This window comes from Helicoverpa zea, chromosome 29 (genome assembly GCF_022581195.2).
Source record: "Helicoverpa zea isolate HzStark_Cry1AcR chromosome 29, ilHelZeax1.1, whole genome shotgun sequence".
Taxonomy (NCBI): domain Eukaryota; kingdom Metazoa; phylum Arthropoda; class Insecta; order Lepidoptera; family Noctuidae; genus Helicoverpa; species Helicoverpa zea.
Window position 1 is genome coordinate 461,005 of NC_061480.1, and position 20,316 is coordinate 481,320.

General features: G+C 36.7%; 1 protein-coding gene across 10 annotated transcripts in view; it reads left to right on the top strand.

Annotated features, from left to right (window-relative positions):
• Nucleotides 1-20,316, top strand: part of LOC124644162 (zinc finger protein 260-like) — a 41,508-nt gene that overhangs the window by 16,095 nt on the left and 5,097 nt on the right. Inside the window, exons 5-6 of one of the 10 annotated variants that reach the window (XR_006986016.1) lie at nucleotides 2,233-3,494; nucleotides 3,552-3,909. The exons of 1 other annotated variant lie outside the window; for it this stretch is intronic. Coding sequence is in view for 8 of the 9 variants with exons in the window: in XM_047183399.1 (XP_047039355.1) it covers nucleotides 36-1,276 (1,241 nt within the window). In the remaining variant the exon portion in view is untranslated. 8 more of the 10 variants (XM_047183407.1, XM_047183404.1, XM_047183403.1 and 5 more) reach the window with 8 other exon arrangements.

Sequence of the window (20,316 nt, forward strand, 5' to 3'; positions counted from 1 at the left end):
ATCGAAGATTTTAACTCTCAAACTTTTCTTTGTAGGTCTCGGCTGCCATACAGAAATTAAATTACAACCTAACGTAAGTAAGATGTTGAAAGCACTCAAAAAGCCGAAATCTGCAAAAGAAAAAAACAAATCTGTCGATTGGACGGTAACCGTATCGAAAAAGTGTAAAATTGGTGATAAGGAAGTTTTGCTAAAGGATCGTGTATTAACTATGAAAGTAGAGGACAGAGAAATAGACAAGCATTTGCAGAATATCAGTACTATACTCCTAAACTCGAACGCAACGCCCATTAGAAGGCATACCGGAATAGGTTACTCTTGTAGCTTTTGCTCAGAAAATTTCGCACTACCCGAAGATTTAAAGACCCATACGCTACAACTCCACGACGATAAAGCAAAAAGTAACTTCATGAAAGGTTACCCTCTCACCACTTATGTTGTCAAACTAGATATAACTGGTTTGAAATGTCAAATATGCGGACTACATATCGAAAGCCTAGAATCCGTTATGGACCACTTAGAAAATGAACACAAGAAGGTTATACATAGGGATATCAATAATCATATTCTTCCTTTTAAGTTTGATGGGGATTCGTTGAACTGTGTGCTTTGTCCGAAATCTTATGAACGGTTCAAGCTACTTCAAGAACACATGAATGTGCATTACAGGAATTTCGTCTGCGATATCTGTAGCTCGTCTTTTGTTAATAGACGAACCCTTCGCAGTCATTTAAGCAGACATAAGCAAGGAGATTTCTCCTGCGGTTTCTGTCCAAAAATCTTCGATACTCAAGGCAAGAAACTGACCCACGAGAAATTCGTTCACATCGGTGATCACAGGCGGAACAAATGTGCTCATTGTGGTGAACGGTTTACAGGCTACGCTAAGAAGAATGAGCATATGGTAGAAGTTCACGGAGCTGAACCCCTTGTGTTAAAATGTTTGGCTTGCGACAAAACTTTTAGTAGAAAAGATAGATTGTCGAGACATATAAAAAGAGATCACTTATTGGAACGCAAACATGAGTGTCTGCATTGTGATATGAAATTCTTCGGAAAGAAACAGCTAGTTATGCATATGGCTAAACATACGGGAGCTAAACCTTACAAGTGCGATGTTTGTTTCAAAGCCTATGGACGGAAGACTACTTTAAGAGAACATTTGAGGATACATGCTGATGATAGGCGATTTAAATGTGAAAAATGTGGGCAAGCGTTCGTGCAGAAGTGTAGCTGGAAGAATCATATGAGATCCAAACATGATGTTGCTGTGTAAATGGCTAAATACTGGTGCCAGAAGACGGCGGTGAATTATATTTGGAATCAAACATGTTGGGCAAAAATAACCGAGATATGAGTGACAAGACAATGAAATGTTGGCAGCAGTATGGTTCATCACGAAAGCAGAAATCGGATGAAATTGCCAAAAACGGACTTCCGTACATACTATATTTGAAAAATCACGTTTGCGAAGTTGCTAGAAGTAGATTTAATCTAAGCTAAATCATTGAATTTCAATAAGAGGCATCATATTAAAGACTCAAAAAGAAAAGTGCCCTTAGAACCGGCCACGGCAATGAAACTAAACTTTTTCTTACCCGACTACTAAGAAGAGTTATGTTAATTTCGCTCTTACAAGTAATAATTTTATGAAAATATAGCAATACATAGAAAACCTGTTATTTTATTAATATAGAAATGCATAATAAATATAACTAGGTTACAATATAATTGTTATTAAGTAAATTATTTATATTAGGTGCTTAGCTTTATCAAGCTCCTAAACTTATATTACTGCAATAAAGCATCTGATTAAATACATGTCTTATGTTTTATTAACTATCTACGAAATAGCTTATTTGCGATTGCGATAGGTATCAATTAATCGTACCAGTCTATCACAGTCTGATGGCATATGTAGACCTTTCTGAATCAATGGTCTCCTTAGCTACTAGTCAGTTCTATAGACTATATCTTAAGGTTATCGGGTCTTAGTTGGGTCTCGTATCTTAAAAAATAAAGACCAGTAATGTATATCAAAATCCAGGCAAAGGTATTAATGATATACAAAGGGTATATTATACTACCAATACGAAATTCAAGTACACATATACTCGCACAAATCCATAATCCAATTAAACAACCGAACTAAACAAATGAATGTAAGCATGTTTTCAGTAATTTAACACTGACCGAGGAATACGTGAAACTACAGCCCTGTTTTCTTTATAGGTCGAAATGATGCAACAAATCATGCCAGCCAAATACTGAAGGGGATCAAAGAAGAACTTACTGCCAAAATAGTTACAAACACTAAATTACAACTAGCCAGAAATAATAAGAAACGTCTACCAGAGCCCGTTAACGAATATACCAAAATGAAGAGGTTACGCGAAGAAGAATTAAAAAAACACAGACATAATATTAAAGAGATTATTCTCTGTAGTAATGCTACACCTATACGTAAATATGCTATTGGCTACGTCTGTTGCTTTTGTACGAAAAATTTTCCTGAAGCTGCAGACTTAAAAGAACATACTATCAAGGAACACGATGAGAATACGAAGTCTGAATTTATGAAGAAGGAACGCATGCAGCATTTCGTAGTAAAACTTGATATAACAGCTCTTAAATGCACTCTATGCGAAAAGGGCTTGCTGACTGTCGAAGATCTTATAACACATCTAAAGAATGAACACGACAAACCAATGTTTACTGATATCAAAAGCCATATAATCCCTTTCAAGTTTGAGGATGCTAAACTTAAATGCTCCTTCTGTCCTCATACGTTTGATAGATTCAAAGTGCTGCAAGAACATATGTACACACATTATGACAACTTCGTTTGTAACGTATGCGGTACTGGTTTCGTTAACGAAAGAATGTTGTATAATCACAAACTAACCCATAAAGTAGGACATTTCAAATGCTGTAAGTGTGACGAGAAATTTGACACGATACAAAAGAAGAGGTACCACGAAAAGGTAGTACATTTACTATGCTTGAACAAGTGTGGGTATTGTGACGAGAAGTTCTTATGGTATCCCCAAAAATGTGCCCATATGGCTGAGGTACATGGTGTAGAACTTAATAAGCCAAAAGAGTGCAAAGCATGCAACAAAATTTTCGAATCGAAACGCAAACTTGAGTTGCATATAAGAAGAGACCATTTACTAGAAAGGAGATTTAAATGTACAGAATGCGAAATGGAATTTTTCACCAAATCGTTGTTATCTAACCACATGGTGAAACATAGTGGGGTTAAGATGTTTCCTTGTAAAGTTTGTAGTAAGTCGTATTCGCTAATGAAAGGCCTGAGAGAACATATGAGGATTCATAATAATGATAAACGGTTCAAATGTGAGATTTGTGATCAGGCGTTCGTGCAAAAATGCAGTTGGAGGGGTCATATGAGATCGAAGCATGGGACTATAGTTTGATAAGAATTATCTATTAAAGCTGTCGTTACAATGAAATTTTACCAATATAATGAAGTTTTACCAATACAATTAAATTTTACCAATACAATTAAATTTTACTAATACAATTAGATTTTACCAATACAATTAAATTTTACTAATATTATAAAGCTGAAGTTTCGTTAAACGCCATAATTTCAGGAACTACTGGCCCGATATGAAAAATTTCTTCAGTGTTAGATAGCCCGTTTATCGAGGGCGGCTGCAAGCTAGTTTTTATTACACGAAGTGGTTCGCTTAGGACACACCAGCGAAACCGCTGACGGAATTTATTTTGCTATAAAGGCATTCAATATTTGTAATTAATTTAATTTTAATTTTGACAATTAATATTGCAAATGTTAGTTATGTGAATATAATATGTGTAATAATTATATACAAATGTATTCTTGTTTTTATGAATAAATATTTGACAACTGTCTGTTAGCTACTGGTTATTTTTCATTTCCTTAAAAAGTACTCCATGCATTAACTCAAACTGCTAGCTAGACCAAAAATATTGCTCCCTAATTGAGAATCGGCTACATTAACTACTATGTCTGCTTTGCATATATTCTGACATAAATGAAAACACTAACGAACACTTATATCATCGAATCATTTGTCAGCGTTAGCGACTGCAAACATGATTCATAGTTAAACATTTTAATGGCTATTTCATAACCACCGAACATTTGACCGGTTAACATCTCTAAACTCTTCAGAGTCCTAAACGACATTTTAAATTGATTATCTTCAGAAAAAGTATATTATGACCTCAGATTTAAAACGTGATAAGTACCAGCACCAGGTTGGAAAAAACTCAAATGTAAATATAAGAAAATAGTGCATACAGTGCAGCATAAGCAAGAGAAGCTTCCAGAACATACAGTAACTGTTTCCTTTTCTTTTTAGGTGTTCCACGTAACGTGAACGCCCCGATTCGATTGGGTAACCCCAAAAATGTCACACGCACTCGAAGAAGAATCGCAGAGCCTAAAGACATCAAAGTCAATGAGATAACTAAACATAGAAGCAACATACATCTTATACTGCAATGTACCAACGCTACCCCCATACGTTGCCGAGGCGGTATTGGGTACGCATGCAGTTTTTGCGGCGACGAGTACCCAGACCCAGCAGATTTAAAAAAACATACTCTAGAAGTACACGATGATAAAGCTAAACTAAAATTCATGGCGGGCAAAATGATGTTCTCATATCTCGTCAAATTAGATATCACTGATCTTACTTGCAAAATTTGCAACGGAAAGTTTGATACTCTAGAACTTGTTAGTGATCATTTGATGAAAACGCATGATAAAAAGATGTTTACTGATATCAAAAACCATGTAATGACTTTCAAGTTTGGTGATGATGCACTTAAATGTATGTTTTGCCAAAATGTCTACTACAAATTTAAGAATCTGCAGCAGCATATGAATGTACACTATAGAAACTTTGTATGTGAATTTTGTGACGCTGGATTCATCAACAAGAACGTACTAACTTGTCATGTAGAAGGACATAAAACTGGTACTTTTAAATGCGATCTGTGTCCAAAGGTTTTTGATACTCACAGAAAGAAAAAGAGTCACGAGAAATCCGTTCATATACACGCGAACTTGCTCAACAAATGCGGTTACTGTCAAATGAAATTCACAAATTACAAGAAGAAGGATGAGCATCTAGTGAAAGTTCACGGAGTCACAATGAAAACTATAAGATGTCACGCGTGTGATAAGACTTTTGACAATAAAGGTGCTCTGAGTACCCATACGAAGAGAGATCACTTGATGGAAAGAAAGTACAAATGTACAGAATGCGATATGGGGTTCTATCTGCCTAACGCATTGAAACTACATATGGTGAAGCATACGGGAGAAAGAACGTTTAAATGTACCGTCTGTTCCAAGAGCTATGGACGGCATAAAACTTTAAGAGAACATATGAGAATTCACAATGATGATAGGCGCTTTAAATGTGAACATTGTGGTCAAGCGTTCGTGCAAAAGTGCAGTTGGAAAGGCCACATGAGGAGTAGGCACGGAGAACTGGTTTGAGCAGAATATTAAAGCAATAATAATATATTGGACATTCCTGTTTATTTATTTATGTAGTTGACGTTTTTAATTAATGAATTATATTGATTTTATTGAAGTTGTTGTTTGATTTCTAATTGAAGTGTTGATGAGAAATAAAAAAAATCCTTTTGGGATATCCAAACTAATAATTAATCATTTTCACCACTATTATTCATCGTTATCAACATTTATTTAAATAGGAGTTCAGGAATCATGTTTTTTAAAGTCATAGTTTCAAAAGCTATCAGGGGACAAGGCAAACAAGCTGAAATTGTTTTACATAACCAAACCATGACTTGCAAACCGTCCTGGTATGCAGCTATTTTAATTTAATATAGAAAGTCCTCATGGGATTATGTGACTCACCAGAGGCAAATGAATAACATTATTGTTTTCTTTGTAGGTGGCAACACTGAAGTGTCCAAGGAAAGTATTAAAATTGTATGGTCTAAAGCCCAGAGGGAAGTAAATACAGAACTATCGAAGAGGTACAGTAATATAGAGACTGTGTTGAAGTTCTCCAACGCCACTCCTATACTTAGATGGTCAGACTTGGGATATGTCTGCTGTTACTGCAGAGATGGGTTTCACAACCCTGCTGATCTAAAAAAACATACGATAGAAACGCATAGCGATAAACATAATCCGGTTACTCAGCAGGCAAGCAACACTCGGAGAAGTAGGAAACACCTACCCTCAGTCACCGTAAAGTTAGACATTACAGGGTTACAATGTAACCTTTGCAAAAAAGACATTAATACACTTGAGGAGTTGCTTGGTCATCTCCAAGAAGAACATAAAAAGCTCATTCACAAAAATGTCAAAGATCAAATGGTGCCTTTCAAGTTTGATACTGACAGCATCAGATGCTGCATTTGCTCGAGCGTGTTCGGCAAATTTCGAAGACTACAGGAACATATGAACACACATTACAGGAATTTCGTTTGTGACGTATGCGATGTAGGGTATGTCACCCAAATAGGGTTAGTGCGCCACTCAGCGAAACATAAGGGGGAGACATTTAAATGTAGCTTCTGCCCCAAAGTATATGATACTGCACGAAATAAAAAGGCACACGAAAACTATGCGCATAATAAACATTTTTCATCTCACACATGTGGTTACTGCAACGAAAGATTTACAACTAATATAAAAAAGAACAAGCATCTAGCAAAAGTGCATAAAGTTAAATTTCATGCCATCAGATGTACGGCGTGCGACAAAACTTTTTCAAGTAAACCTGCTTTAACGATACATACTAGGAGAGATCACCTGATGGAGCGGAAAAATAAATGTGATGAATGCGAGATGGCCTTCTTCAGTCTTCACCAACTAAGGAAACATAAGACTAAGCATACGGGCGAAAAGAATTTCCAATGTGACATTTGCTTGAAGACGTACGGAAGGAAAAATACTTTGACTGAACATATGAGGATACACCTAAATGATAGGAGGTTTAAATGTGAATTATGTGGCCAGGCATTTGTGCAGAAATGTAGCTGGAAAGGACATATGAAGAATAGACATGGGCTGAATGTGACCTAAGAATAGACAACTTCTACTAGACTATTTAGACACATTTTTGTTTTTTAATGAAACCCTAAGCCCAAGTTTCCAAAATTAAAGATGTTAAACAAGGCGATCCATTGTTAACTAAAACAGGATCGAATCGGACTTTTTGCTCCTAGTTTTAAACACCTAAGATCATTTTTAAAAAGGACATGACAACGGCTCTTAGGTAAAAGTTATGAATTTGAGCCATATGGATACCAAACAAAAAAACTAGTTAGCGTAAATAGATTAGCAGGAAGATGTGTGCCAGGGAAAACAAAAGCGCTACTTTGGATATAAAAAGGAATCAACAACATACAAAAGCCACTGATTCCGGAGTTTTGCAAAGCACAGCAGGTCGAATCGGAGAGAACTGGTTCTGATGTAGCCTTATATCGTTCTGAAGATCTTAGATATTCAACTGTTAACTTACTTATTCTATTTAATAAGTTTATGTATTATATTAAGATACATATAACCGCCAATAGCCTGTAGCGGTACTACAACTCACAACACCGCCATCTACACATTCGGAGACGCAACTATCCTGCATCGCACATGCAGTGTTCGCACGCACAGTGAATACACATAGATCACCCCGACAACAACTGTCGGGCAGTAGCCCACCGGACAAAACTCCTGTCCGGTCGGAGGATCCTCCCATCACCGCGAGGTATGATGAGCTTTACTCTCTGCTCTCATACCTCCTCAAGCCTAAGGGTTCGTTCAAATTGGGCGTTTCGTGTAGGTATGGCTGACGTCCGGCACACGGTTACCGCATCGAAACATCTCATTTTGAAAGAACCCTAATCTCTAAAGATCTCGGGCTTGCGATCGACGGGTCGTCGAGAGTTCCACTACCATCCACTACATTTTCGACATGAACTCCTAGCATTTAGATATCAAGTCTACTAGTAATAAAACATGTTTGTTTGTTAATTTATATTATAAGAACTACGTACTGGCTTTTACTTAAAATGTCCATGTAACTCGGCAATAGTTTGTATTATTAAATTTTTAAAATCTTAAAACTTCTTATTTGGTGATACCCATCCCAAAAGCCGGATTTGTCGAAATATTTATATTAACATTACAAATTAAAATGCCTACTGGTTTATCAGAAAAATACGTAACGCATAACCAAATTACACATGTGAGATTCGAGTACCATATTTTAACTACTTCACTTTCGGTGCAGACACAATAGTTACACAATGGGTGTGTATCACATATGACTCATAGGACGGGGAAGTTATTAAAAATTCCATTACCATACTGCAGAAATACAGATACCTTAGCTGGTACAAAATCAATATTTGACACGACCTATTATACCTAGATGACTTTTAACGCCTGACCCTCACTTGTTTTATAATATCATCCGGTCTCCAACTTGTTATCTTCATTTATCCGTAGTCAAGCAGTTCCTTGAACACTGCAACGAAATAAAAAAATGTTGGTTATTACACTACTCATTGCCGGGTTAACTGAGTTGATGAGGTCAGAAAGGCAGTCGCTCCTAGTAAAACACTGGTACTCAGCTGCATCCGGTTAGACTGGAAGCCGACCCCAACATAGTTGCGAAAAGGCTCTGCAGACGAGATGATGTAATTACCTAATCGAATATATCCGCGGTTTGTACAACTGCCATCTCAGCTGTTCAGCTAATAATGAACGTAAAAGTAACATATAAAAATTTCTTTATAGGTAACAAAGGAAAAGTGCACGTGAAAACTGAACTGGAAAATGTTGATTCGGCTGTTTTAGTGATCGTAGAAGGTAAAACAGCCAAAAATAAGGTAACGGATAAACCGAAGGCAGTTTCTCGAGGTCTCATAGAAAAACATCAGCATAACCTAAGAGTTATATTAAAATCTTCGAATGCAACTCCCATACTGCGTGTTGGAGGTGTAGGGTACATGTGCAGCTACTGCTTCAAGGAATTTCCAGATCCTAAGGACTTAAAGGAACATTACTTCGATTGCCATGACTCTGAACCGGACTCTACAGTTGGGTGCACCCGCTCAACTCCTATATCAGAATACTGCATAAAACTGGATATTACCAATCTGACCTGCAACATATGTGGCTCAGAGATCGACAGTCTAGAAGATTTAACAACACATCTACAAGAAGACCATAACGAATTAATTTACACGGATATAGACAGCCATATAATGCCTTTCAAGTTCGATTCCAACGAACTGACCTGTTGCCTATGTTCTAGACCTTTCTACAGATTCAAAATCCTCCTAGAACATATGCACAAACATTTTAGGAATTACGTTTGTGAAATATGCGATGCTGGGTTCATTAATAAGGGCTGTTTGACCCGCCATGCGAATATACATAGAAAAGGTGTGTTTCCCTGCAGTTTTTGCTGCAAAGTCTTCGACACTAATGTTAAGAAAAAGGTTCATGAAAGGGTGCATACCAGCTCTAAGAGCTTAAATAGATGTGGTTATTGCAACGAAGGATTTAAAGAACATCATTTAAAAGAACAACATTTGTTCGAAGTACATGGTGTTAGTCGAATGGAGTATAAATGTAATGCTTGTGACAGAGGTTTTGACTCTAAACGAAAGTTAAGGATCCACGTTAAAAGAGACCATTTGTTAGAAAGAAAACACAAATGTCTGTATTGTGATAGTCGTTTCTTCACCGGGTATGATGTCAAAAAACATATGATCATTCATACTGGTGAAAAGGAATTTGAATGTCCAGTTTGCTTGAAGGCGTTTGCGAGAAAGTCTACTCTTGTGGAACATTTGAGGATCCATAACGATGATAGGAGATTCAAGTGCACACATTGTGGGATGGCGTTCGTTCAGAAATGTAGCTTGAAAGGACATTTGAGGTCTAAGCATGGAGAAATTCTTTAATTCAGTTATTATTAATTCCTTTGTTTTAATTGTGGTAATCACTTATTTTGCTGCTCTGATGTTTGTTTTTAGTTTAGTTATGGATAATAAACTTTAAAGTGTTCAAATACGTTGTTTCTGTTCATTTTTTTATAGCATCACTCTCATTTAATGATACGGCAGAAATTGACCTCAGAAGGTTTTTTATTTTTTCATTTTTTTTTCGTCCAATTGCTGAGATTATATTTAATACATACCTAGTAGATCCGATCTATAACTTTTAGGATCAAAATTAACTAATACACAACTCACCCGCTGTCTACAATTAATATATAAACCTTATTAATTCACTAGCAGATTCACATGGTTTTACCCGCGTCCCGAAGACACTTCCTCTTATAAAGCTAACCATGGCCATATTGACAAATAATTCAAGATGTCTTACTATAATAAATTCGATTCATATTATAGTAAATTCGATTTTGCTTACCGTTTATCTCTAAAGCAGCAAAACCTATTTCGTACCTACGTACGTAATTAAAATTCATTTAGGTATTTGTCAAAGAGAATTACAGTAGGAAGGTACAGTTTTTGGCAGCGACCCTCAAACTAGGCTATGGCCTATGCAGGTTTACTCTTAAACATTTCATATTCTTAAATATTTGATGAACATTAGACATTAAGATAAGAATATATACTACTAATAATACTTACTATAGCTTTAGCCAGAGATTTCACGATCGGTCATAATCATGTAGAATTGTAGAACGTTGCGGGTTCGTAGATTTAAGTGTGTAATTGTGAAATGTTCTTCTTGCCAAAATGTAACTGGGAGTATTCTACGAAGTGGGAACATGAAGAAGTTGTAGACATGTTTTCTTAAATCATGAATTTATTTATAACTTTAAGATTAAATTGGCATTTAAATGTTCTAACCTTATGGCAGGGCTTGACAAAATATATATGAATCATGTTATATGAATGTCTATAAGTACATCAAAATAATGCTATAAGCAAATACCATGAATATAACTTAAACGTTTTCTTTATAGATGAAGAAGAAAAACTGGCAACACCAGCTAAAATCAAAACAGAACCGGAAACTGAAGACAAGAGATCTAACAACGAAAGTTTAATAGAAATAAGCATAGATAAGGCTCCGCAAAAGCGTATTAAAAGACTCCTTTATAAGCACCTTAATAATCTGAAGATCATTCTAGAATGTACTAATTCTACAATGATTCTTGGACATGGGGACAAAGGATTTTCCTGCTGTTATTGTGATGCAGCATACGCTGAACCGTCGCAGTTGAAAGCACACACTTTAACATTCCACGCCAATGAAGAGATATTTTACGGAAAACTACCAACCTTAGGACCTTCAAGATTTTTGGTGAAATTAGACATAACTGATCTCAAATGCACGTTATGTGACACCGATTTGGAAACACTAGAAAATATTTTCGAACATTTGAAAGAGAAACACGAAAAGACGTTTCATACGGATATAAAAGACCAAATATTTCCATTCAGATTTAACACTGAGCAATTCACCTGTTGTATATGCCCTAATAATGTCGTTTTTGATACTTTTAGACCTCTACACGAACATATGCATAAACATTACAGGAATTTTATCTGTGAAGTCTGCAATGCCGGTTTTATTAACCACATTAGCTTGACCAGACATGCCGTTATACATACGAAAGGAGATTTCAAATGTCGATATTGTTCCTTAGTTTTTGATAACGTCTTTAAAAGAAGGAACCACGAAAGTCGAGCGCACACTCATGCAGGGAAAACTAACATATGTCATTTCTGCAATGAAGGGTTTAAAGAATACTGGCTGAAAGAGTTACATCTAACTAAAGTACACGGGGTAACTCCTAAGATATATAATTGTTCAGCTTGCGAAAAGACTTTTTCTTCTCCAAGTTTAGTCAAAGTTCATATACGACGGTTTCATATGATGGAGAAGAATAAAAAATGTCCGCACTGTGACAGAGCGTTCTTCAGAGCGACTGATTTGAAGAAACATTTGCTAATTCACACTGGAGCTAGGGATTTTAAATGTGAAGTTTGTGAAAAATGTTTCGCCAAAAAGTCAACTTTGACTCAACATATGAGAATACATAATAACGATAGGCGTTTTAAGTGCGAAATTTGTGACCAAGCGTTTGTTCAGAAACCTAGTTTAACTTGGCATATGAGGTCTAAGCATCCCAGTGATTAATACCTTAAGAATCTCTAAATCCCTACTAATATTATAAATGCGAAAGTAACTCTGTCTGTCTGTCTGTTACGCTTTCACGTCTAAACCACTGAACTGATTTCAATCAAATTTAGTATAGAGATAGAGTTGACCTTGGGAAAGAACATAGGATAGTTTTTTATCCCGGACCTTTGAAGAATTCTCTTAGAAACGCGATATAACCGAACTATATGAGGGCGAAGCTGCGGGCGGAAGCTAGTTCCTAATAAATAAATATTGGGTCATTGAACATTGGCAGTCGTTACGGGTAGTCAGAAGCTTGTTAATCTGACAACCAGTCTTTTACCTACGGATATGGGTTTGCCCGGGTAACTGGTTGAGAAGGTCAAATAGGCAGTCCTTGTGAAGCACTGGTACTCAGCTGTTTCCAATAAGACTTTAAGCTGACCCCTATATACTTGGAAAAAGGCTAGGCAGATGATGATGATGGTATCCAAAACAATTGTCAGTCACAGCGGCTATTCTCTCTAAAGAGATTCGCCAGACTTACTATAGTCTTATAACTACTAATATACTTAGCTGTTTCCCGCGGAAACTTCTTCCCGTACCTGAATAAAATGTAACCTATGTCACTCAGTACATTTGTTCAGGGGCGCGATTCTACTAATTTTACTTAAGCGACATACGATTGACATCCGGCTGAGATCCAATCACGACTCAATTACGATTGAAGCGTATGTATGCCACATATATTTTTTCTTTAAATAAACGTTTTACCCGTTTCTCTGATTCAATAATGTATCATATTGTCTGCAAATCATTTACGATTGCAATATTATTGTAGATTAAACTACCGTATAGACCAAATGGCAGACCAATCGAATGTCGTTGGAATACGATTGGTCTTATATTAGTGGCAGAATGCCCGCCAAGGTTTAAAACTGCTATTGCGATTCAATTTCTATTCAATTTTAACATTATTAACTTGGGAGAATCGGGCCCCTGTAGATAAGGTATATGAAAAATTTATCCGTTTTATGTTATAAGAATAGAATATTCATAAATATGTAATTAAGTTTGGGAATATATGTATATGTTTAGCTAAATGATTACAGCTTTTTAATTCGGTAAATTACACTGTAACCTTTAACAAATACACCGACCAGTCTAACTAGTCTAGTATAAAAAATATATATTTATAAACACAATTTGCATGTGGTAAAAAAAATTTTCCCTACAAACATAAATATGTCACTAATTTGTAACAAACTATTTTATTTTTTTAAAACAATATTTTAGCTTTCTTTCAATCTCAGTGTCGAAAAAACTGCGCGGATTAATTCGTCGTCTTTCTTCTTTATAGGTAAGCCAAATGAAAAACTCGAGAATTCAGAACACAACGATACGAATATATCAGATTCAGAAAGTATCCCTGAAAATGATATGTTCATCGAAAGAGATCAGGACAAGACAGCATCTAGAACAGACTTAGCGAAACATAGGAACAATATAAAAGAGATTCTTATGAACTCTAACGCCACACCAATCCGTCGGCATATAGGGATAGGATACACCTGCTCTTATTGCGAAGACCAGTATGTAAAGCCAGGAGATCTAAAGAGACATACCCTAGATACCCACAAGGATGTAAAAGAAGCCAATTTCATGAAAAGCATGAACTTATCCGAATATGTCGTCAAGATAGACATTACTAGACTTAAATGCAAACTTTGCAATAAAGAAATAAATACCCTCGATCTTTTTATAGAGCATCTGCATAAAGATCACGATAGAAAATTCTATTTTGATGTCAAAAGTCATATATTTCCATTTAAATTCGACACTGATGTACTACAATGTTATATTTGCTTGAACACTTTCAATAAGTTCAGAGCTCTCGTCAATCATATGCATATACATTTCAGGAATTTTATTTGTAAAATTTGCGACAGTGGTTTTGTGAACCGGAACGCTTTAACTCAGCATACAGTCCATCATACAAAAGGTAGTTTTGTGTGCGATCATTGTCCTAAAATCCTCCCTTCTTTAGTGAGAAAAAGATTACATGAGCGGTCTGCTCACACTGACTACATTTTCAAATGCAGTCATTGTATAGAAACATTTAAAGAGTATCATCAAAGAGAAGCCCATGTTTCAGCCGTACATGGCATATCAAGTGCAACTGTTTGCCAAGCTTGCAACAAAGTCTTTAGCAGTAGAAAAAGACTAAATATTCACACTAAACGGGATCACTTAATGGATAGACCACATAAATGTAAAGATTGCGATATGGCGTTTTTTTCGACTACAGGGCTGAAGAATCATACGGTGAAGCACACGGGTGCAAAGGACTTTCAATGTACGGTGTGTCTGAAATCTTTCGCAAGGAAGAAGACGCTGAATGCTCATATAAAGATTCATGATACTGATTTGCACATTCAATGTGAGATTTGTGACCAGAAGTTTTCTCAAAAGTGGTCGATGAAGAGTCATATGAAGACGAAACATGGGTCCAGCGCAGAGTAAAGTTGGATGTCAATTTTCTGTTGTTCTTAGTGGCAAAACGTGTGCTGTGTTCGTATTTGAAAGTTTAGTGTAGTTAAATACCTAATATATGTACTAGGAAATAATATTGGCATTTTTATTTAATATCTTCATTTACCTATATTGGCATTTTAATTTCTTTGGCAGTCTTTACTTAGAAGCCAGAAGCCTGTCTTACCTAGGGGTATTGGATTGCTCGGGTAACTGGGTTGAGGAGCTCAGTTAGGCAGTCGCTCCTACTAAAACACTGGTACTCAGCTGCATCCGGTTTGTAGATTGGAATCAGACCCCAACATAGTTGGCAAAAAAGCTAGATGACCTTCTTTTACCTTTTACATAACCCAAAAATTATTTGACGACTATTTAGTCTATTGACTTAAAAACTCTCATGAAATACAAACTTCATGCAGATCAGCGTTACCTACAGAATTTAACAGCCCTTTCACACGGCAGTCCAGTTTTGCGGGACCGGCATTTTACTGCATCCTGCAAAACTGAACTACGTGGGAACACAGCGTCCGTTTTTGCAGGATTCCCGCTTTTTACTGGACGAACGATCCAGTATCAAGTGACAAAACCGAATCGCACAAATCGACGGGAAAAGCATTTTGCAGGATCCTGCATGCGGTTTGCTCGTGTGAACACTAGCATATAATATCTTTTGCGATCAAACGGGATCCTGCAAAAAACGGTATCCTGCAAAAAACTGAACTGCCGTGTGAAAGGGCCGTTAGTGTACAAAAATAGTGTTATTGTGATTTTCAAAAAGTTTTACTAAAAACATAAAGTCAAAGTTCAGTGTTTATAGGTTACAAAGGTGTTAATAATATGAAGCATCACTATGCCCTGCTCGTAAAGCATACAGAAATAAGTACCTAAAACTAGGTTAAAATCTATGTAGTTAATTACATTAATATATATGTTATAGTTGTAACAATGATACATCTAACTAAAACTAAGAAAATAGTTCCTGCCAGCCATGAAATACAAAAAAAAAGTGAAAAGTACTTCATGTTAAGGCTGATCCAGCATAAAAAATTGTACAATAATATAACATTTTTCTTTGTAGGTCAAGGGAGAGGATCTAGGATTATCAAAATAGAAAAGCCGTCAAAATCAACAGTCGAACTGAAGTTCTACTCGAAATTATCCACGAAGAGCTCCACTTTCGCTCTTGGACCAATATCGGAAACAGTGAAGAATAGAATCAACTTAAGGCATATACTGCTGAATTCTAACGCGAATCCCATAAGGTGCAAAGACGACCTTGGATACGGCTGTTCATTCTGCCCAAAACAATTCCAAGACCCAACTGTATTGAAGAAACACTTCCTCGATGAACACAATAACGACAAACTCATAATGCGCATGACTGCAAAAATATTCGAATACGTTATCAAACTAGATATTACTTACTTAAACTGCGCCCTTTGTGACGAAGATTTCGAACAACTTGATGAGTTCATGGTACATTTGAAAGATGTACACAATAAGCCAGTTTGCTTGGATGCTAAAAGCTACATTCTGCCGTTCCGATTTGACTCGCCTTCGCTTAAATGTGTTATGTGCTCACAGGTATTCGTTTCCTTCAAACTTCTTCAAGAACATATGAACTCTCATTTCGCGAATTATTTTTGCGATTTATGCGGTGCAGGGTTTGTAACTGACAGGCTTAGAGTCAGTCATGTGAGACGCCACGAGAGCGGCGAATATAAATGCGACGAATGTGAGAAGACCTTTACTAATCAAATAAGAATGCGCGAACATAAGAAAAGGACACACCAAGGTTTGGGCGCGAGGAACAAATGTTCCTACTGCTCCGAAAGATTTAAAGATTACTGGAAGAAGATGGATCATATGGTCAAAGTGCATGACGTGGCTCCACTTGTACTGAAGTGCTCGGCTTGTGACCGGACTTTTAGCACACAGAGGTCGCTTTCCGTACATACGAAGAAGGATCACTTAATGGAGCGACGACACAAGTGCAGTGAGTGCGATATGAAATTCTTCGGAATGAGTGGTTTGAAGAAACACATGGCAAAGCATTCAGGGTTGAGGCAGTTTAGATGTGACATCTGCTTGAAGGCGTACGCGAGAAAGACCACGTTGAGAGAGCATATGAGAATTCACGCGAATGATAGAAGATTTGCTTGCGTGCATTGCGGACAGGCGTTCGTTCAGAAGTGTAGTTGGAGGAGCCATATGCGGTCTAAGCACGGCGAAGAAGTGTAACTACGTTAGTTCTAATATAATTAAGACTTTGTTTTAGTTGATATAGAAGTTAATTTTGTCTGTTATTTTAAGAATTTGATTTCGACTTGCAAGAGACTTTCGGATACTAAGTTTTACATTGAAAAACAAATACATACTGAAGTTTACTCAAAGCTTTTGAAAGAACCAACTTTGACGCGATTTCTCACCGTAGAAGTCTATATTTTAAACTGTAGTCTGTCGTTTAAGACATGAGGAATTGACAACTACAAAGAGAATTGATAACATTTATTTGTTATAGGTGTGCAACGCAACACACGATTAAAAGAAGATAAATCGAAAAAACAGGAAACTAATGCGTTGGTTGAGAAAGCTGAAAAACAGCAGGAAACAGCAAAGAGTTCTAATGATTTAAAACTGATACTCCTTCATTCGAACGCGACTTTGATTAGAAACAAAGATAGCGATGGATACGGCTGTAATTTTTGCATGAAAAAGTTTGAGCACCCCAAAAGTTTAAAGGCTCATTCTTTAGAGGAACATTCGGATGTCCAAGCGTTGCGTATGCCAAGATCTTCGCAACATCTACTGAAAGCTGACATCACGGACTTAAAATGCAAACTTTGTGACAAGTACCTACTAAAACTAGACGATTTAGCGGAACATTTAAAAAAGGAACATAAGAAAAACCTCACTTCGGGTATAAGCGAGATTATTCCATTTAAATTCGAAAATGAAGGGCTGCTGTGCTCTATATGTGGAGCGGAGTACTCGACGTTTAAAATACTGCAAGAGCATATGCATAATCACTTCAGAAACCATGTTTGTGATGTTTGCAGCGCCGGGTTCGTCACAAAACGGCTGCTCGACAGCCATAGAAGACGACACGGGGGCGAATCACAGTTCAAATGTGGACATTGCGAAAAAGAATTCCTTTGTGCTCAAAAACGGAGAGACCACGAACAGAGGATGCATTTAGGCATTAAAAAAAGAAACAAATGTAAATTATGCGAAGAAAAATTCGAAGATTACTGGACGAAGCAGAATCATATGGTTCAGAAACATGGTGCTCCTCCGATAGCACTAAAATGTACGGCCTGCGACAGGACTTTTAACAACCGCCGTTCGTTGACAAGACACGTTAAAAAGGACCATTTAATGGAGAGAGAACACGTCTGCACAGAGTGTAATGCGAGATACTTTCTCAAACGTCACTTAATGGAGCATATGATAGTCCACACTGGTATTAAAAAGTTCGAATGTCATGTATGTCCTAAGAGGTATGCGACTAAAAAGTCTTTACGTCAACATTTGAGGTCTCATGCGGATGATCGGAGGTTTGCTTGTGCCGTTTGCGGGTTGGCTTTCGTTCAGAAATGTACGTTGAAAAGTCATATGAAAGCTAAGCATGGGGAGTAAACGTATTTTTAAACCCAGGATTAGAAAATGCGTTGAATGGAACGTACCTATCTATACTGATAGCTGCAGAGTTTGAAACTCCGGAACTGTTGGTCCCATTTGAAAAGAATTAAATATGCCATGTATTGAGGCATATAATCTATTGTTTATTCGGTTACGCGAAGCAATTCTCATAGGACATGAGTGAAATCGATGGCAGAAACTAGTAATATAATAAAAGACATGTTAAATCACGAAGTCTCTTGCATGTTTAAAATGCTGATTTAGTTTTTTGCTAAGAGTTGATGTATGTAAAATTCTGATGGCGAGAATCCACTAAAATTGTTCGCGCTCATTTGTCCACGAACCAGTTGTCATTGAACGTCCTTGGCAGTCGTTACGGGTAGTCAACAGCCAGTAAGTCTGACAACCAGTCTAACCAAGGGGTATCGGGTTGCCCGGGTAAAATGCTGGTACTCAGCTGCATCCGGTTTGTTTAGAAGCCGAAAAGGCTGGTCAGATGATGATTTAAAGTGATATAAAATAATGAAGTTAAATTGTTTAATGGACGCATTATTTCATTTCTTTTATTTACTGACAAATTGCTCCAGATAGGTGGAAACTCGTCTTTATAATAAGCTTAGCGTAGAAATAAGTTAGATAATTGTTATATTATAATGTTTGTTTGTAGATTGCATTAAATAAAATGTTTTTCGAATTTTATTTGTTATTTTAATTTTACTTAAGTTCCTACTGAAACAACTTTAATTGGTACACAAACAATACTAGAAATAACAAATAGAGATAGAGACTTTTTTACAATATTTTTTTTATAATAAAAAAGTGAATCCATAAGTTCCTACTAATATAATGAAGAGGAATATTTTTTTTGTTTGTACCCTAAGAGCTCCGAAACTACTGAATCGATTTGAAAAATTCTTTCACTGTTGGAAGCTACACTCTTCCCGACTATATAACATAGGCTATATTTTATCCCGGTACGGGCAGTAGTACGTGACGCGTGTGAAACTGGAAAACGGCTAGTTTAACCCCACAGGAAATTACCATACGGCTGCATGCTAAAATTAAAGACGAAGAAAATTGCTTATACAATACTTACAATACCAAGTAGGTATCAAAACTGTACTAACAATGTGACCAAAAAAATCTTTAAAACATGAACCCTCGTTATTTCCAGGTCTTCGTTCCAGAACTATTCGTGATAGCTCTCCAATTACATATGAAGACGAGGACAAGACCTTAACTTTAGACAGAAAGCTGAACTTCACATCTTTCGTCTCTATAAGACCCGTAGGCAATACCGCCATACCTTGGGTTCGAGATCAGCAGAAGAAAATAGCCCAAGAACGACGCTTAACCGAACTGGATTGGCAATTTGATAACATAAAAACAATATTAAAATGTTCTAACGCTTCTCCCGTACGCTGTCGAGTTGGTTCTCGGTTCGCTTGCAGCTACTGTCTCGACCAGTTTCAAAACCCGACAGATTTACGTGCCCATTCGTTACAAGTTCATGCCAATGATAAGCCGGAGTTTTTCAACGCAAGATCGCTTTCTCGTCACATCGTGTACTTAGATATTACGGGTTTGAAATGCAAAGTTTGCGACCAATCTATCGACAGTCTTGATTTGTTAATGGATCATTTGAAATCTGTACATGATGAACTTATTTATAAACAAATCAAGAACCAAATTGTTCCCTTCAAATATGATGGAAGGAAGATTCTCTGTGGGGTCTGTGCATCAGACATAGGCGATTGTAATGATTTTCAAGACCATATGTCCGAACATTACAGGAATTATATCTGCGGTTTCTGCGATGCAGGTTTCGTTATTCGAAGCAAAATGCTTGAACATAAAAAGGCAGTTCATTTGGTTTAATTTCTTTAATTAATTAAGTTGGAATAAGATTATTGGTTAGTTATTAACTATGGAGTTAATTGAAAGTCGATAATTAAGCTGTAATTATTGTTGAA